At 28.5% G+C, this 20,979-nt stretch overlaps 1 protein-coding gene, 1 long non-coding RNA gene and 1 other non-coding gene across 4 annotated transcripts; 1 reads left to right on the top strand and 2 right to left on the bottom strand.

Annotated features, from left to right (window-relative positions):
• On the bottom strand, nt 1-74 carry TRNAN-GUU (transfer RNA asparagine (anticodon GUU)). Its single transcript has one exon. It is a non-coding gene; the product is annotated as a tRNA-Asn (tRNA).
• Nucleotides 75-8,265: 8,191 nt separating this feature from the next.
• LOC105639940 (uncharacterized) lies at nt 8,266-11,810 on the top strand. Its single transcript, XR_001047142.4, has 2 exons — nt 8,266-8,433; nt 11,393-11,810. It is a non-coding gene; the product is annotated as an uncharacterized LOC105639940 (long non-coding RNA).
• Nucleotides 11,510-19,606, bottom strand: AGL21 (AGAMOUS-like 21). 2 transcript variants are annotated; one of them, XM_012224148.4, is made up of 8 exons: nt 19,505-19,606; nt 19,174-19,392; nt 14,244-14,325; nt 12,776-12,837; nt 12,100-12,199; nt 11,970-12,011; nt 11,799-11,882; nt 11,510-11,659 (listed from the first exon to the last, which is right to left on the bottom strand). In XM_012224148.4, exons 2-8 carry the CDS (start codon nt 19,353-19,355, stop codon nt 11,510-11,512), a joined length of 702 nt encoding a protein of 233 aa, XP_012079538.1. In that variant the 5' UTR covers nt 19,356-19,392; nt 19,505-19,606. The 2 variants fall into 2 exon arrangements, with proteins under 2 accessions (XP_012079538.1, XP_089575221.1); XM_089719095.1 differs by lacking the exon at nt 11,510-11,659 and having other exon boundaries at nt 11,721-11,882; nt 14,244-14,322.
• Between the last annotated feature and the right edge of the window lie 1,373 nt (nt 19,607-20,979).

Genomic DNA, 20,979 nt, shown 5'->3' with positions numbered 1-20,979 from the left:
CGCTAGAAGGAGGGCTTGAACCTCCGACCTTGTGGTTAACAGCCACACGCTCTAACCAACTGAGCTATTCCAGCTTACAATATAATTTGCTTATTTTCTAATAAGAAGCAAAGAATTCATATTCCACTCCATGTAAAACATTATTGTAAATAAATTATTTCCTCTTTTTATTGAAAAGCATGAATCATTGCAACAAAGTGACATCACATTAGTTGGAAAAGAATAGAGTAGTATAAAGTTATTATAAATAATTTATATATTTGCAATCTTTTAGTCTAATTTTTTTCAAATATTGCTTGATGAGCACTTGAAAATTAGTAAATCATCTTACTATTAAAATATCATTTCAAGATTCAATAATTCAAAATTGAACATAAATAACTAAAAATTTATTTTTTTATTTCAACTGAAATTTAAACTTCAAATCTCTCAAAATTTGGAGATAAATCCAATATTATTAGCACTTGATTAAAATATAGCTGTTAAGGCTGTATTTGACAATACCTTTTTAAGTAGCTCTAGTCAACACATTAAATACTATTTTTTATAGTATTCAGTATCATAACTTAGCTAATTTTACCCACCAGAAACTAAGTATAAAACAAAATGAATTACTGTTATAGAATTTATTCTGCCCATACGAACTCACCAACTCTGTCCTAAGAGCATCCTCATTCAATTATGTTAGACTCCACTGCAAACACCTTGTCCAACATTTGATTTGATTTGGTTTGTCCAAAATCCCACATGGCTCACAGCTTACAACAACATATAAAGTCCAGTTAGTAATAATTTTTAAAGAACATGCTCTTTGGATGTAAAAAGTAACAACATAAGTTAGCAATGGACCAATATATTTTTATTCTGTTTTCTTTAAGACAAGAAAATAATAGAGGGGACCATGGTGTGACAATTCATACTCTTGGCAAAAAATGTTAGTACACTATCCATCAAATTGGAGCCTATTCTCCAAATTTAAATAGTGATTTACTCATCCAATTGTATTGCAATATTATGTCTATGTAATTCTTATTCCATAGTAGGCTTTTGAATTTTACACTAATTATTATTATTATTATTTTATAGAATTAGTATGTATGTAAAAGTTTTTAACTCTTTTAATAACTGTATGTTCCGGCAATTGAATTTATGTTTTTTAAATAAATAAAATTTTACTATCTTCTTTGAATAGAAATTTTCAATTTCTTTGACAATATATCTTTAAAATAGTTTCCTATTAATTTATGTAAATTTAGACTAGCATAAAAGAGAAAAAAGATTCTTCTATGATAAAATTAGAAATATATCAAGAAGTCATTTGCATTTATGTAATTTAAATGATGAAATTTAAACCTTCAACGGATTTTTTTATATCTTTTTATTTAATTAAGGAAAAATAAACCCCAATTCCATTGTTAAGATTTCTAAATTTCATATTTTTTTTATTAATAATGGAATTTAAACCATTATATTTTATTTGAAAATACTTTTTCAAATTCATAAATTTTATTGTCCAATTAAATAATAAAATATAAAATTTTGTGAATTTTATGAAATTTATAGATTTCATATTCCTTTAACACAAACATCAAAACGACAAGATATAGTTAATACTGAACGTATATGTATATATATAGAGAGAGAGAGAGAGAGAGAGGTGAAATAGTAATAATAAATGAAAAATCATGCAGAAGCTTTGTTGAATATGATGCAACGTGAAAGTAAGACAGTAATTGATCTATCGAGATTGAAAGAGTTTGAATTTGTTAAAACCTTGAGACAAAAACCAAACAAGGACAGAGAAGAAGATAAACATTAACAATGGATGGCAACGAATCTTAGATAGTGAAATTAGACAGAGAAGAAGATGTTTTTTATTTTTCTTTCTTGCATTTGGCAGTACTGTCTCTGCCCTTATCTCTTCACACAAACTAAGAGAAAACACGACAATCAACCTATAGTCCCCACAACACTTCGTTTTTTGTGGGTATCGCTGGCTTTGCAGGTTCTGTAGTACCAAATCACATGCTTTTAATTATTTTCCAAAAATTATATTTATTTTATTTAACTAAATATTCGAACATGACTCAATTGACATGCGAAAATTTTATTATTTTAAATATTTTTAGTATTATAAGTTAAATTTTTTTAATATTCCCTAACTAATTCTCAACAATACAATAAAAAGACGAGTTCTTTAAAAAATGAATTTAGGATTGGTTAGGGTGCATGTTTCCTTATCTAGGTACCTTGAACCTCAGTGTCTTATGAAATAATTTGTTTTTTCTATTTTGTTCCGTGTTTATGATTTGTTCCTACACATTCTGGATCTCTGCAATAAATATTTTGAAAAGCAAAATCACTGGTTTGGTGGCTCTTGTTTTCCCTTCTTTTTCCTCCACTAAACCTTGTTACAGTTATGCGTCACCTTTACCAAATTACCAGTCGAACGTTTCATAATAATAAGATGTCCCAGTATGCATATATGTTATGTCATTTTCACAATGAAAAACCAAATATATTCCATTTCCATGTAGAAAAATTCAACATAATTATTTGTACTGCTTTAAAGGAGCTGAGTCAAGTCAAATTCTATTGAGTTCGAGTTCAAATTAATAAAGGCATTGAAAAATCAAATTAATGTGGAATCGTTTATAATTTATAGTTAAAAAAAAATATGAAAATTTACCATTATAGACTTGAACTCAAGCTGAAATTTGAGTAGGATTTATTTATTAAACGATAAGTTTCAAACAATTCATGATTAGCTTGACATTACAACCTAATTATTTGTTATATCATAGTAATTAAAAAAAGAAAATGAAAAATTGAAATATTTGGTAGTAGTTATAAGCAGATGTGCCCCCTCAACCAACAAAGTCATGATTTTGATTCTAAGACAAACAATTATCTAGTAGTAGAGCTTTAATGAATTAACACATCCACCATAGTTTGCTAATTCTATTTGTCTCTTTCTTTATAAAGTAGAATAAAAGAACCTTTTAGCTTGTTAAATTTAATTAAAATAAAATAATGAATAATTTATTTCAGAAATTTCAAATTTAATTTAAAAATTATTTTGATACAGATAAGTTATAATAGTAGATCATATGTTGCTGTTTCTTTGACTTCTAAAATTTCAGGTAAATACTGTTTTTATTGCACTTCATTAATTATTTTTGTCAACTTATGGATATTCGCCACGTATATTAAATTAACTCAAGTCAGGACATTCGGTCAACGCATCTATGTAAAATCAGCCTTGTTATCCTAATCCAATTATTTTTCTCTAAAATTATCTTTTTACACTAGATTAAAGGGTAACATTACTGCCTAAACAAGAAGTTATTGAGATCATAATATTTCATTAACATCAAATTGATAAAAATTATAACCGCCAGGTGAGATGAGATGGAAGTGATCTCTTCTTTTTTAACTAGAGGTCTCGAGTTTGAGCTATGGGTATGAAGTCTCTTTAAACACTTGAAAGGGAGTGCTTTATCCCCTTTGTAGGCCTACTCAGCGAATATCCCATATTATGAATGAATCAAATAGTTAATTATATAAGTCCTTTGTAATTCCACTTATTTCCATTAATAATTTATTAGTTTGCTGCCACTAATTTATTTCCTCTTTATTTCAATTAATATTTTACTTCTTCTATTCATAAATAAACTAGTAATGACTCTATGCATTGCATAGAATGTATAAATTTATTATATATTTTAAAAAATTTTAAATAATATTTGTTTTTATCATTACATTTTAAAATTTTGAGACTTAAATTTCAATTATGTACTAATTGAATTTAATAATTAATAATCTTATAATAAGTTTAATGCATTAATAGAATTTTTTTAGTTTTTTTTCAATAATTAATAATCCAAATAATAAATTTATTGTATTAATAAAAAAAAACTCTTCATTTTATTAGAATAACTCTTCAGTTTTTTAATAATTATCAATTTTAGATTTAATTTTTGAAAACTTTTTCCTATCCATATTCAATTTACAAATGTGTAATAGTATAAGAAAAATGATTTTGAATTATTTATTGATGAATTATTAAATAATATTATTAATTTCATTAAGTAATATTAATTATATTATTAATTATTGAAAAATGTTGAAAATAATATTAATATTTATGTTAACTCAATTAATGTTTAAATTGACCTAACTAGATCCAGTCTGTTTAGTCTTCTCACGTCTTATAGAATTTTAGGAGGTCTTAATCTCGAGTCTTCTCCACCATAAAAATTATCATTAATTTTGTGAATGCTATTCAAAGTAGAGGACTATCTTCTGCTATATAATCCATAACATTATTTTGATCTATTGACTTCTTAGGAATAAAAAAAATGTCTAAATTGAAAAACTTTTTAAAATGAATGCAAAATATAATTTTCTTGCCAACTCGGTTCTATTTATATCCGTTTTACAAATTTTTAATAGCATAAGGAAAATGGTTTAGGAATTTTATTAATTATAATCTTATTAATAATATTATCATTTTATTAATCATTAGAAAAAGCAACTGAGAATGTTTAATATTTGAAATAATATTAATGATATTATTAATTATTTGTTTAATGATTAGAAAAATTCAACAGTATTTAATATTATTAAATTAAAAAAATTAAACTGAAAAGCTTTATTTGAAATAATATTAATTATTAAAAAACCGAAGAATATTTAGGCCTGCACGGTTTAAAAGGGCCTATATTCGAGAAAGTATACCTCGTGGGAAGTGCACTTCCAAGGAAGTATAATTTGAATATATTTAATATAAAAATCAATTTACTGAAAAGTAAATTTCTCTCAAATTTCAAAAAGCAATAATCTATGTAATGTAAATTTAAGTATATTAAGATAATATGATAAATTAGTAAATTCATTGCATTTAGTTAGGGAAATGCAACTTCTTTGACCATCCTTAAGGAATTTATTTATATTATGCAAGAGAAGTTGAATAATTTACCTTTTGAAAAGTAGAATTGATAATGGAAATCAAACACAAATATTTTATGCATTTCTTGTGAAGTTACACTTCCCTAGTTTATATACATATGAACTAAAAGGGAGAAAAAGTTACATTTTTACCTTATATTTTGACATAATTAAATACTTTGTCCTTGAACTTTAAAAATTACACTCTAGTTTAAATTCGCTAATGACTTAAATCTCAAATAATGAACAGAAGGATAATTTCGTTTAAGGGAGACAAACTACAAAAACAAAATAATGTAATTTTTAAAATGCAAAAATAAAGTAGTTAATTATGCCAAAATGTAAGGATAAAATCATATTTTTTCATGAAAATAAAGTAAAATAGAGACATATAAATTTGACTCAAATAAAGAAAAACTCACCAAATAAAAATAAAATAGAAAAGAGAGGAAAATACATTGGTAAGACCACAAAAATTATTGCAAAAAAGCATATAATTTATTTTTACTAGATGCTTCAAATCTATAAAAGGACACACACAACACAAGTCATAAGACTAACATATTATATTGTTGCAAGAGACATTATTTCCCATACAAGAAAAGATTTGCCATCAAACACACACGTATACACATACTTAATCACACCTATCTATCAACTCCCATTTCTTCAAGAAATGGACAAAGAAGCCATCGTTCCTCTACCTCACCGGGGATCTTCGTGCCTCTCGGCCGGTTGCATGATGTCTCCTTCATGCTTCCCGGTGTACGACGGAATGGAGTACCAGCTCGTTCAATATAACAGTAACAACAGTAGCAGCATCAAGAGAAGCCGGAGATGGCGATACTTGATAAGAAGGCTAGTAAGAGAAGGAAAAACCAGCATATATGGATCAAAGCCTCTATCTTTTCATTATGACGCTGTTAGTTACTCACAAAACTTCGATGAAGGTTGCCATTATCAAGAATCCATCATTCAAAAGTGTTGACGGTGAAAGATGCTAGATGGGATGTTGATGATTTACATTAAAAAGTTAATATTTTTGTTTGTGCTGTTAATTAGAAGGTTTATTTTGAAGTTTTAGTTCATTATATGTTAATGTTTGTAGCTCTGTTCAGATCTATTAATTGCTTATTATCAAATCACTTACTATGGATCTGCTTGTTTGAGAGATACAGTAGATCTGCATATATTATATATGCAGATCTTCTGTGGCGTTTCATTATGTAACTGTACAGTTTTGATACTCAAAACTCAAAAGAAGGAACTTTTTGGTATTAGTTTTTTAATTATTGAAGTCAAAAAACAGTTAAAAGAACAATTTGAAACTGTTCTTCAAACATTAATTATTTGTTTTTGATGTAGATCTAGATTTTAGGGTTTTTGGGTGCTCATGATTAATCTGAAGACTGTTTCATTTTGTGTTGGTCAGTTGTTACCAGAAATTTGTAGCAGAGAAGCAGTGAAAGAGGGGGTTGGTACCAATGCCAGTTGCATTAGCTAACAACATAACATGTTGTTGGATCCAGAGGCATTGGCCCACCTAAGTTGGGAAGGAATGATAGCTTTTTCCCTTTCTTTTCTCTCTCTTTTTATCATCAAACTTTATTATTAATTATTATATGTTTGATTCAATATTTCATTTAATTATATTACTAGGTCATATATGATGTAAACGTGATATATATATATATATATGGAAATAGTACCTAATACTTTGAGTTATTGTATGAATATATTCTTCTTTTTTAAAATAAAAATTAGATTTTTTTGTTTTTTTTTCAACAAAAAAATAAAAATTAGATTATATAGTAAAAAATGTAAAATTAAATTATAAACTGCATAATGCTATTGCTAGCAGAAAATTTTATGGTTTCTCGTACAGAATATAATGATCCTTTTTTATAATAAATGATTTTTATAAAATTTTATGTGATTTATTTATAAATTCAAATTTTTTTATTTATTATGAAAAAAATGAAGATCTAATTTTTGCGAATTTAATTCTACATATTTGAGTATAATTAAATCAAATTTTATTAAGAAATGTATAATTTTTTAAATGAATTTTATAAATTTAAACACCAAAATTTTATGATAAAACTATCGATCCTCCTAACTAGGGCGGTACTGGATGAAAATTTGAAGAGACCACCGCACCCCTAAGAAATTAAAAAAATATATATTTTAATCCTTAAAAATATAAAAATTATATTTTACAACCAAATGGTTTTTTCTTAGTTTTGACTATGCTTTTAGTCTTCTAAGATTATCATGCTCGGGGTATTTTAGAAAATAAAAAGAACTAAAATTTTAATTTTAAATTTATTACAAATGTGAAAAATTCATTTATAAATAAATTCTATTTAAAATTAATTTGTAATAAATTCTACATTTTCAATTCACTTACACTAAATGTGAATATTACAAAATTTATCCCAAATTCAGTTGGAGTGATGATCCTTTTTTGCCCTTTTTCTTTTTATTATTCCACTTGTGGGGCTTTTAGAGGCAGGTTATCCAATTTGGGTTGGGCCCGTAAATTCAAATAAAATGGGGATGTTCGGATTTCTTGGGCTCCATACAAATTTCCATCCCAGGATTGGGTTTCCAGGAAATTTACTCAATTACACGTTTGAAATTAATTTGCTTAACAAATATATTCAGTGATAAATTGTTTATAGTCTTCTTCCTGTTATTTGAAACTTGAAAAAAAAAAAAAAAAGAAAAGAAAAGAAAACAGAAAATTGTTTTTAAGAAAAAATAATTTGGAATGCACAAATCTTTTCCATGATAAAAGAAATGTTTTCTTAGCATTTATAAATAGGAAATATTTTCCATTCTCTTATTTTCTATATAAAAGAAAATTAATCCAACGATTATTGTCTAAGTTTTTTTCTTATTTTATTTTGAAACGTAGAAGTTTTCTAATTTCTATTTTTTTCATTAACTTTCCATACATAATATTCATGAAATTGTGAAATTTAAACCGGGGATTTTTGATATTAATAAATTGGAGTATTGTAGACCTATAATAAAAATGAAAAATATGTTTATTTTTTATTTAGAGGTTTTCAAAAAATAATATATTTAATTTTATAACTTTCATAAAAAAATATTTTTTATTAAAATTTTTGAATAATCTAATGAACTAAAATTATTGTCGATATTTATTCGAGATATAATAAAATAATAGTTAAAAGGATTTATAATTTTGTACTTTATACAATTTAAAAATTAAAATATACCAGTAATATTATCAAGGTTCAATAAAGCATGAATGCATGTTTAACGTATTAATAAAATTAGTATTAAATTATTTTAATGAAAACTGTTACGTCGGCATGGACCACCTGTCACATTCTCCAACCATCGCCAAGATATTTTTAAAGTCCCTTCTAGTCTTCGTCACATGTTTAAACATTTCCCGCAGGTTTTTTTCTCTCTGGGATTGCCTTTCAGTTCTTTTAACGAGCAAACAAGGTGAAGAATCTGATCCTCTCTTTCTCTCATTTTTTTGCTCTTTTCAATCTCGTTCTTGCTTTGATCATGATTGGCTCTTTCACATAGCTAATACATTGATTCTGCATTTTCAACATTTTAAACTCGCTTTTTTTTTTTTTTTTTTTTAATGTTTCTCTAACTTTAGATTCCTTGTATTTCGGTGGATTTGTGATTTCTCGTCTCTTTCGAGTTGTTTCTTGGCTGCTATTGAGGTTTCAATTTGGCCCGCCTGCTTTAGGAATTTTTTTCATTTCGCTTGGTTGAGGTTATGTTAGGAATTAGGATCGTGTTTACTGTTTTATTTGATTATTTGCCCTTGGTTAAATATCGTTTTATGGTTGTATTATGGCCTTGTTATTGGAAGGTTCTCCTGTTTATTGTTTATTTGGTAATGAAATTTGTCAAAAATTTGAAAATTGGATTGAAGAGGATACTTGCAGTTGTTGCATGTGGCATGTTGCTCTTAACTGGCTGTAGGGCTGTAAATGAGCTGAACTAAGCTCCTCTTATTAGAGGTTTACTCGAGCTCGAGATAGGCTTTACAGATTATAGTAAAAAGAAAAAAAAAAAAAAGAAGTAAAAAACTTTGCCTCTTTACAGGCTTTAGCTTGAGCACGAGCTTGGCTCGTTTATTATTTGAGCTCGATAATTAGACTCAAATTGTGCTTGTTAAAATTATCAAATGTGCTTAAATGAGCTTGTTTTAAGCTGAGCCTCAAGCCATTCATGACCGGTTTGGCTGAATTACAGCCCTAACTGTGGACTTGTGAAGAATGCCAAGAAATTAGACCCAGTAAGAAAATGTAAAGTTTTTCCTGCTTATTTGAATATGCCAGAGTAGCACAATGACCTTTTCTTGACACTATAATTGAGTGTCAAAATTCAAACATTTGCGCCAGTCATTAATTTCAGATATTAAGGAAAACCACATTGCCCTTTCTTGCTTTTGTCATAAACATCTATATTTTGAATAGCTGCTCAGTCAGATGCTTGTTTTCTCAACTCCTATGGTAGCATTTGTGTCACCCTGGAGTATTTCTCCTTTTTTTTTTTTTTTTTGGGGGGGGGGGGGGGGTTGGGCGGGGCGGGGCGGGGTTGGGGTTACGTGCTTTCATGGATTGGTGATAGTTTAGTCATCCATAACATCTTACAAAATGTGAATCTTGAAAACTAGCTGAATTGATGTTTTCACAATTTTGCTATGTGGTGTTGTGTATCCTGCTTCTCATGGGAAATACAATGGGGTGATGAATTTGTTTATCCTTTCTAGCTGCAAACACCGACATAATTCAGTTTCAAAGCATATAAAAGGAAACCAAAAAAACTTACTTGTGATTAGCTTATTTATACTTATCCACCTTGTGATCGAGGTTTATTATAGAACACTAGTTATTTTGTAATATTGACCCTCTTGCAGGTTAGAAATTTCTTTTGTTTGCTGCTTGCTCGTGTTTGTTTGACCTCAAATTTTTGTTCATCTTTAAGTTGTAGTGGTTTCTTGTGAGTCGAATTATGATAACAAGTAAAAATTTCATGTGTTGTTTGATGTTTTTAGTTGTTAGTTATTTTTGTCTCTATGGTTTGAGGTAGGGGTTAAGCCATTCAGGTTGAAAGGCAAATAGCAGACAGCCAAGCATTTTGGTTTTTGTTTGTTTATCTATTATAGTGCTCAAACGGCGTGTGAACGTCAGCTGTCAGAAAATATGAGCTGTTTTGAAGGAATGTATAACCTATGCTTGAACAAGATTATGAAAATGAATCTCTTGGAAGATCTCACTCACCTTGGACTTGCACACTTGTAGCAAAAGAGGAAAAATTTAAAAAGAAAAGAGAAAACAGATTGGATACTGTGTCGAGAAACTAAGCTTATGCTGTTGCTTTTATTAAGCACTTTAAAAGTATCCCTTGATACCCTTTAAGTTTGTTTTGGACATCTTATTTTTTACATTAGCCAAGGAGTGTTACATTGGCCAAGGAGTGTACTTCTCAGAATATGGTAGTACCTAGGTTATAGTATTTGGTGACTATCTCAAATTTCCTGCAGCACAATCGAGCTACACCTAGCTGTTAGGTTGTGAATTCAGTGCTTCTCTTTTTCTGTAAAGCCCAATTTTTAGCTGCAGGGCCCTTGTGGATCTTTCGTAAGGAGGCCCAAGTCTATTGTCAATGCAAGCTGCTTTGAACAAGCTCTATAATTGAAGGAGATTCCAAATCCTTCTTAGTTTGAAAATTATTGCATGCCTCATAGTATAAATTTAGGTCCATGTCCTTATGTTGGAAGAAAACCCAAATTTTTGTTAGCGTGAGTGAGGAAGTACTTGACCTATTGAATAAAAATCATTCATTCATTTAGTTGCTGGGTATCACCGAAGTGAATGGCATGAGTAAGCAAAGGTTTCTTTCCCACTGCTATATTCTGTTCGTAATGGCCTATCTTTTATTCAATTATAATTTATAGTGAATGGACTCATTTTCTGATCCATGTTATATTTTTTTTATTTTTCTGGAGCAGGTTTTGAAAGAGCTTTGTTGAAAAATCAATTTTCATGCATGCCGTTGTTATTGTATGTGATCTCTCTTGTAATTGCTAATCGTTATATATGTGGTCCATAAATGAATCTGCCTTCAATTTCTTTTCAAACACAGGAAGAAGAATTACATTTAGATCTTCTTATTTACCTAAAAAAATAAAATAATATATAGATGTCTGAGCAAAATTTTAAACACGCTATATTTTTATTTCATGATATGCAAATTTACATAGATATTGGGTGGCTTCATGCATGGATCAAGACATGATAGACACTGTCAGATTTATTATGCTGATTGATTTTGCCTATATCAAATGACTGACGTTCATATTTGATTTTGTCTAGATCAAGTGACTGACATTCTTATTTCTATTCTTGGGTGGTTTACCTATTTGTCTCAATCGCAGTGTTGATTTTAGACAGCTGCGATTTGATAAACACAGTATTTGATATCAATGTAGAAGTGTATGAACTCATGCTGCCGACCTGCTGTCCAAGGATAAAAGTCTTTCTTCTTCTTACTTTTACTCTGTTGCTTTGGGTGGTGCCTCGGTGTTTGGGGTTTCAGGCTGGCTTAGTTGCAAATGGGTCGGGATGCAAGAATTTTCTTCACCGTTGAACCCATACATAAGAAAGGAATTTCCAGTTGTATTCTCTTCCCTTGTACCATAAACCTGAAAGAATAAGCCCATGGTTGAACTTAGCAATGATTTTAGATTCATTGTCTATATAGTCTTAACTTTTCAGAATATGAAGTTGGTTAAGTGAGTTACTGTGGTTGCCTGAAGTGTCTGAGTAATCAAGTCTTATTACCTTCTTGTACAACTCAATGTTTTCTTGACGTATGAGGTTTACCTTCTTATACAGTTCAACATTTTCCTTATGAAAAAGGTTTCCCTGTGATGAGAACTGGAAAATTAATATTGGAATGGAAATAGGTTATAACAGCAACTTGTGAGAAAATGATGGAGTTTTTCGAAGGACCTTTCGACTAAGCTCTTGTATTTCATCAGTCAAGATTTGTTCCTGTAGAAATTGAAATATAATGTATGATAATTACAAGTCATCGCATGAAATTATATACGACATATATTAGAATAGCAAAATTTTGAACCTTTTTCATGCGAATCCCCCGCAAACTCATTTCCAATTGATTCTCTAGGCTTTGTAGGTCTTTGACCGTCAAACCATAAAGTTGTTCTCCCAACAGTTGTCTGCGATATCAGAATATATATTTAGCTTAATCAGTAGACATTGCATTTGACGTATAGAATAGGTTCACTTATCTCATATTTCTTAGAGTTTTTAGTTATTATGTGTACATGCACAATTTGCAGTTTACTATCACTAACTGTTGTTATGCTTGAATAACATTTGACACATAGAATGGGTTCACTTATCTCATATTTCTTAGAGTTTTTAGTTATATGTGTACATGCACAATTTGCAGTTTACTATCACTAACTGTTGTCATGCTTGAATAACATGTGGTTTTTGGAACCTATTAGGAATGTTTTAGAGAATGCTTGTTTAACTTTATGACATTGTTATTGATAATCGTTTCAGGGAAAAATCTTTAGATATGTGTTATTTTCAGCTGTTAGGTCCTTTTTGTATATTCACTTTTATCTCTTTTGAGTTTTGACCACTTGGTCTGAGACTAGATAACATGAATTTGGCTTTGCCAACTTAACTTTTTCATGCTATCAATTTTTAAATTCACTCATTTCAACCTGCTAGCCTTCTCATAAATGGTACAATAATAGTAATTTCAAGTAGAAGGATCATACCGATGGCTTTCTTGCAAGTTGTGCAGTTGTTGCCTTAAGATTGCTGCTTCTCTTTGCCAGAACTTTAAAGTCAAGTATCCAGTATAAGGTTTAAGCATATAAATAAGATGTGCATGCAATGATGTGCATTTTTAATGCATAAATGGCATGCTAATTGTGAGATAAGCTTCCAAATATTTTGAGGATGAGTTACTAGATAATTTAATATGAATTTTCTGAACTGACTAGCTCAGCTGTCTAAACCAAAGAATTATAAGAGTTTGCTAAAATGATACAAGTAATATATGGATAAGAAACTAGTAATTTTGCAATTTTTGTTTTTCTGAATAAAGCAAATGAAAGAATTGAAAGCAGGAAGTACAAACTATGAACATTTTGAAAATTCAAATTTAGCCATTTGATAGGAATTTCATATAAATGGGAACTAGGGCTTGCATCTGCTTTTAAGGCTGATTAGGTATTGTGATATGATTTGTGATATGCTTTTTCAAAATTTTTATAAATTCCTTTACTGTAGTCATATAGCAATTAGGAGATGCCATCAATAACAATAAATATTGCTTTACGGAACCTATGGAGTGATCAAAATTTGAACAGTTTTCTTGGTCATAGACTTTTTAATATACTTGTATACGTGTCTGTGCTTAATTGACTCAAGTAACTTCACGGCGATACAAGTTTTTCATCTCAAAATACTTATTATTTCTTACAGATTCAAGAAAATGCATGTTTCAAAGAACTTTAGTAGGACTTTGTCTCAACCTGTTTAAGCTCAATTAAAATGAAAATAGATATAGCCATTCAATTTCTGGAAATTTCAGTCATTTATGATGCCTTTTTACTGGACTTAGATTGTAGTCTTTTTTATTTTATGAACAGATTAGTTTAATCATAGATCAATTGGTATTGATGCTTTACTACATTAATTTTTATGTGATAACTCATAGACCTTACATGTGGGAATCATATATCATTTGATATTCTATTTCTCTCTTTCTTTCACCCTATGTGCTCTGAACTAAGCCAAAATGTGGACATATTATTAGAAGCAGATATTGATTTTGTTCCGAGCAAGTTATGATGACACGAATGTCTTATAGTAATCCATATGCAGTTCATGTTAACATATAGATTCGGTAATTAAGCTATCACGTTGGTCCACATCATGTTTTGCGTTGAAACAATTCAAGTTTTTCCACTATCACATTCAGTAAATTTCTGTGTGCTGCTGCTTTCATTTTGCCTTCTGAAACCCATAGTTGCTAACTCAATCGAGACAAATTAGCAGTTTTACGTTTTTGATTGATATTTGCTCAATTAGGGGAGTTAAATGCAACAGAATCTTCTCAAAGAATATCTTGCTTTTTTATTTTTTTAAAAAAAATGAACAGAATTTTCTCATGATATAACTATTATGATGGTGGTAAAATTGCATTGAAGGAAATGAGGAGCAACTAGTAGAGTTTACCTTAACTTCTGATGTTGGATTCAGCAATTGCTGGTGTTCCTCTTTTGTTTTGTTGTATCGTTCAATAACAGATTTCATGCTGCTGAAAAGACAAAAAAGAATCATATTTTGCACAAGCATAGTTCTTATATTTAGAAAATAAGCAAAAAGTGGTGGCATCACTTCAAAAATAGTGCTGGCTAGAAAAGCAACTTTTGTGGTATTATGTGTTTTTTTCTTTCTGATATATGCTTTATATCTGGCGAATATCAAGTTGAATGCTTTGTCATGAAAATCTATTAAGGACAAGAAATCGGTAAATCCAGTACAAATAAAAATATAGCATCCATTACATTTTGTGATCTGCAGAAGTTTTCAATTTTGTAGCCTTTCCAATGTCCTGTATGCTAGCAAATTCTCATAATTAGCCAAGAACCACTAAAATTTGTCATGATTGCCTACAATGGTGCTTGGATATTGTAACTGGTAGTTTAATCTTTTGAACAGACTCACTTTGATAAAAGATTTTTTATATTTGAGAATTGTATTGCATGGGTGGTTGATGACTCGTTGAGTATCTATTTTGATGTCTATTTTATCTTTTCTTTTTTTTTTCTCCATGTTTAGGTAAATTGATGTCTCTACTTATTTTTCTTCTTGGGCAGACAACTTGGTGACAGTAATGCCTTTTCAGGCTTTATAACTGTGCTTTTGCACATAGCAGATTCTAAATATGTGAACTAGTGATGTAAGAATTTTTAATTTATCAACTTTATTTTGTTTTCATTTTTAATTTATGGATAGTTTTTTAAGAACTTTTAATCATAAATCAGATCAGAGAGGTTAATTTTGAAGGGAAAGTCCCAAGTGAAGAATTTCTCTTCTGGCTAGGACTTGCACTCTTGGAGGAATGCTAAGTGCAAGAACTGCGCAATTTAAAAAAAAAAAAAAAAAATTTTTTTACCCTTGGAGGAATTTCTCTTTGTCTAGAAATTTTTTATTTTTGCATTGATGTTTTGATGTTTTGCTTTTGGGTTCCGTGCATATATTTTGGTCTTGTCATTATAAAAGAGGTTCTTTTTTTTTTTTTTTTTTGGTGTTTTTTATTATTACTGCTGCTCTTTAAAGAAATGACCATGAAGAAAGAATTTTGTAGAGAGAGATCTGAATTGGAGAAAAAGGAGAGGTAAGGAAGGAAGGAGGCTGTTTTGACGGCGGAAATGAAGGAGAAAGATTCAAAATCTTCCACAAATTTGTTGAAAAGAAAGGATTCTAAAAGGTTGAATAATTAATTCGAATTCAGGAGCAACAAAAGCCATTTTGATTCTAAAACAATGGTAGAATAAAGAAAGAGAAAAGAAGGTAACAGCTTAAAAATTTGAGAGAGAGAGAAATAGTTTGGAAAGCTTGACATGTAAGCTCTTCTTTGTTGATTCACTCGCTCTAGCAAATTTGAACATGTACTAAATTTTATAACCTTCACAAAAAATTGAGTGTCATTCAATTAAAGTTATAAATTGACGGATATATTTTCGTATTTTCCTTTTATCTATTATTATAAAAAACGTCACATTGAAAATATTAATTTTTTAGAATAAATTTTCAGTGTTGGAATTATAAAATCTTTATTTAACCATCCCAAATGCGTTTTGAATTGCATTTGATTTCAGTTATCACAATGTTAAAAAAATAAAGTTAATTAGTTAGAATAAACTAAAGTTGATTATTTTTTTTTTTGAATTTAGGGGTAAGTTCAACAAATAAGATTGATATGAAATCAATTATCTTTATTACTTGATTTTTAACACAACGTTTGATCTTCTCCTAATCAAAAGACTTGATATTGTATTTTTCTAAAATTTCGAAATTTTGAGTAAATTTAGGATTTCAATTATGATTAACGCCAACTATTATAAATCCAATAACAAATTCTCAATATATAGTGATCTTTATTTTATGGGTTAATGATTAACACGTAAAATTTTTGAACAATTGGGAATTTAATATATAGTCCATCATTTCAATTCTGTTTATTATATGCATATATAACATTTTTATATGTCAAATATAAGAAAATTTTACAAAGGAATATTAAATTTTGAACACCCTTGTTTTATTTTTATTTATATATAAAAAAAAAAAAATGAAATAAGCATAGACATTAGCATGAGAAGGTGGTGTAAAGAGAGGAAATGCAGTGAAAATCAAAATACTTAAAGATACTTTTGATATATAAGTCATAATAGAATGTAATACAATTATGTGCATTATACTATGTTAGAATGTTGACATATGCTATTTTTTTCCTTTTTTTTTTTTTTTTTTGGTACTTATCGTGTATGGTTAATAATTTTGAAAAAGGAAAAAAACCCTCCAGGCCTTAAACTTAAATGCATAATGATCTATTTGAGAGTTCTAACACATTTTCTTCCAAATTTAGGATTTGTTTGGTCATTTGACCTTGTTATTAAAGGGGTTTGATGTTAAAAGTCATGTTCGGCAAAATTAGCTGTTTTCATAGTCATTAGATGCTTTAGTAGTGTTTTTAGTTATTTTAGTAGTTAGTAGTTCTTTGAGTAGATTTTCATAAATGCTAAAAGTTGAACATTACAGGAATTAATATTTTATAAAACACTACCTTCAACTCTAAAATTTAATTCAAACGCTATATTACCGAACAATATAAAAAATAACATTTGTTTTGACTGATTAAAACACTAAAAATTATTTAAAAAACAGCGAAACACTATCTGAATCTACTAGAATAGCATAACACAAACCATTATGGGATTGAAGTTTATCTACTGTCAAAAAGAAGTGCTAAGCATGCATATGAAGCAGGATAGGACAGATTATTTATTTTAATAAAACTATTACCTTACTGTTACTTTATTTATATTCAATTAAAAATTATGAAAGTTGCCTTAAAAGCCAAGCGTGCAATGCATCCATAACAAAAGGCCAAATATTTAAGGACACAAAGGTATCACAAAAAGCTAGGTTGTTTGATTAGCCTTGGATGCTTTGATTAATTTTTGTTTAGAGAGATACATTAATTAAAGTTATTTTATAGTATTGTTAGCTTTTCAATAATATCTCTTTAGACAGAATTTGTTAAGTGGGTAACATCATTTCTTAGTACTAATTTATTGAATTTTAATATATAATTCCTTAAAATAATGGACTAGGATATTAAATATCAACTTGATCTATGTAATTGATTGTGGTATATAACCTAACAATAACATCTATCTATAATCCAAGTATGCACCTTTGTATACATCATGCTTTGTTTTTTAAAGATCAAAACTTTTTATTTAATAATGAAATGATACTTTTCCATAAAAGGAAAATACTATGTTTTACAGGTTTTTACTTAGATTGGAAAAAAGATAGTGTTCCACCATGCAAAGACAAATTATCCTTGTATCCAAACATGACATTTGAATTGAACCTAGGTAGCTACAAGGCAATCAGAAGAAAGCAAAACATGTTGGGAACTTTCAAATAGTGTTGCATAAGAGAGGAAATTCCACCATGCAAAGACAAATATATCCTTGTATGCAAACATAACATTTGCTTTGAACCTAGCTACAAAGAGGTAGGAAGAAAACAAAACATGATGTTGGGAACTTTCAAATAGGTGTGGCATAATTAACTGAATAAGAGAAGAAAGATTAGGTTAGATTTGAAGTATAGATAAGCTAATTAATCAGAATTTTATCAAATTTAATATTTGTACCTATTTCATAGTATTACAAGATTGGAGAGAATTTTCAATTCACAAAGAAATGATGAAAGGTGACTGATAAGAAGAAGGATTTTATGATTTCCATGTAAAGAGTAGAGTTAATAAGAGTTGGAGTTATATTAATTACATAATATAAGAAACCTTATTTCAGCCATTCACTCTCTGGTCTAAATTTTTAACTGGTTGTTTACTGTGGTATCAAGACTTGACTATATATAACATTTGGAGTTGAAATCCTAAACCTATATTTTTTCCTAATTTGACAAACCACCAATCTAAAACTTCACAAGTCTTGAACCTTCTTTTCCCTAATGTATATTCAATTGGCAATAATTTTGCTACCTAAAGTATGTTTCTTTACATACTCACCATATCTCTCTCATTCTATAAATTTTTTCCCTTCTTTTCACTTTCTAATATGTTTATCATATCTTTGTTGGATTGCATCAATAGTTACTTTATCCATACAACTTGCTTATATCAATGATATATACATCTTTTCTTCTAAACCAAATGGGTTCCAAAAGCTATTCTCTCCTTTTTTATCAATGATATATACATCTCTACTACATAAGCAAGTTCAAATCCTATAACAAATGTGAAGTACTCTCATTTCTTTTTTTTTTCTTCTTGATCATTCATTTGTACTCTCATTTAGTCATTTTCTGTTCTCCTAATGAAAATCTCTTTGCCTAGAAGCCTCTTCGGAACCTTTCATGCAATTCTTTTCCGATTGCTACAAAGAAAAACGATTATAGGAGAAAAACCAGTTAGAAGAAAGTTAAACAGTACTCTTGAATGGGATCTCATGTTTATGGATCTTATCAGCTAAAATTCATAATACTCATCCTATATATTGCATTTTATTACATCTTATAAATTAGTTAATATGACTTTGAATATCCAAGCAGCATCTATACTTAAAGCTTTTAATTTTAATTACTGCAGAACATATCCTCTCTTATTTTTCTTCAGTTGATACATGCAAGATTTTTATGTAACCAAACCCTAATTATCTAATCATCATATCTTTAAAATATTTTAAATACATTTAATTAAATTGAATATAGTAATTTTTTGCAGGAAGAAGTGAATATTCTGAAGGTGTAGAACTTGCTAAATTTCCCAAAAAGATAGCTAGATTTTAATAATAATTTCATATAACAAATAAATGAAAATTTATATTGATAAATGTCAAACCTGGTATTTGCAAATTCATAAAGCTTGCCGGAGCTAGAAAAGATAACAAGTCCAACTTCTGCATCACAAAGAATTGCCAACTCTTTTGCTTTCTTAATCAAACCCTTTCGTCGTTTCGAAAAGGTAACTTGTCTGCTTGTAGAATTATCAATTCTTCGAATCACAATCTTCCCTCTTCCCATGATGATGTATAAGAATCAATCTTTTTAGGGTTTCTGTCTGAAAAAAATTAAGGAAGTGATTAAAGCAAATCTTGATTAATATGAATAATAAGTAGAGATTAATGTTTGGTTAAGACAGAAAATAAGGGTTTGAAGAAAAGCTTACTTACTGGTTTAAGCAGCCAAAGGTAGCCTTTGAGTTATAATCAGAAAGTAGTTTAGATGCTATCGAATCCTTTATAAGCAATTATAAGCAAAGGGCTCTTTTTAGATTTGAGGGTGAAACTGTTTAATTTTAATTGGAATATTACATTATTCAACTATTAATTAGACAAAGAATTTGGAACATATATATATATTATTTTTAATTTAATTTTTAGTATTTTTTCTATGGGTGCCGTTGGCCCTATGAATTATTGACACGTGGGAAAGTAATAATTATTTGATGAACATTAGTATTAACAAGGCATTTGGTCTCAATTTTATATTAGATTATTATAACAACCCAAGGTTTAGTTAATCTAATTATGGTTTATGCATTAGGGCTAATTTATATTTTATATTTTATGGTCAGAAATCAATCAAATAAATTAGTATATTGATTCTCTTTTTTTATTTGTTTTCTATATATTGGTAATTAAATTAGTATATCGGTTGCATTGAGTAATAATATTGATAGAGTAGAATATAAATGCAAGCTCAAGAAATTTTGAGTTCAAGCTCAACTCGAGTTAATTCATTTTAAACCTATTTACTTCGAGTAGAAAAGGCTTAACAGTGATAAACGCTCAATAAGACTTGAAGAAGTTGAATTGAAATATTATCATTAGGCTCAAGTTTTGCTCATTCGCTAAACGAGTTGGCTCAGACTCAAAATCGAGCTTGAGTTTGAACTCGATTTGAGCCAAACCTTTCTAAACTTTTTATAAATTAAGTTCAAGCAACTTCTGAGTCAACTCGAATTATTTATACTTTTTTTTATCTATTTAGAATTTTCAGAAGAAGGTTAGTTTAATGAGAAATAAAAAAGAATATTGAAAATTTGAGTGGCTACTTTTGTTTTTTATATTGAAAAATTATAATTAATGAGCACCTCTTTTAATGTTCATTTATGAGGATTTTTTTTTCCTTTAAAATTCACGATTCATCTAAATATTTTGAGTTAAACTTAAAAGAGAAAAAAAAATTTGCATGGCTAAAAGAGAATTTTTATTTTCTTTGCCAAATGAGAAAGAATTTTCCGTTTCAGTAATTATATATATAGAGAGAGAGAAGTTGGCAGTAAACATTTTATTATTGGCTAAATCATTAAAAAAAATCAAAAACTTTGCAGATAGTTTTAATTATATCATAAATCAAACTTTCTTCTTATAGTACCTTTAACTTTAACTTTAGTTATAATAGCACCCTAATTTCAAAATTTACCCAATCAATGAATAAATTATTATTTTTATTGGATAAATATTTTTATTTATTTATGTAAAATATTAAAATAAAAATAATCTATTCATCTTAAAAATAAAATACTTTTTATTTATTTATATAATTTCGACAACAAGTAATGATTCCTTAAAAATAAAACAATGACGCAGCAAATAAAATCTATTTTTATAAGAGATTTTATAACTTAAATATAATGTCATTA

The sequence above is a fragment of the Jatropha curcas genome, chromosome 3 (genome assembly GCF_041381405.1).
Source record: "Jatropha curcas cultivar XTBG-Jc1 chromosome 3, XTBG_Jcur_1.0, whole genome shotgun sequence".
Lineage (NCBI taxonomy): Eukaryota > Viridiplantae > Streptophyta > Magnoliopsida > Malpighiales > Euphorbiaceae > Jatropha > Jatropha curcas.
Note: the sequence above shows the minus strand (reverse complement) of the source record. Positions and strands in the feature narration are given on the sequence as shown.

What these genes read in the sequence shown, in the direction of transcription:
- AGL21 (XM_012224148.4), bottom strand. Translation starts at nt 19,355, where the DNA reads ATGGGAAGAGGGAAGATTGTGATTCGAAGAATTGATAATTCTACAAGC. An exon ending in TATGAATTTGCAAATACCAG is followed by an intron (nt 14,326 to 19,173) that starts GTTTGACATTTA and finishes TTGTCTTTTCAG; the next exon opens with CAGCATGAAATCTGTTATTG. An exon ending in ACATTGAGTTGTACAAGAAG is followed by an intron (nt 11,660 to 11,798) that starts GTAATAAGACTT and finishes TTATTCTTTCAG; the next exon opens with GTTTATGGTACAAGGGAAGA.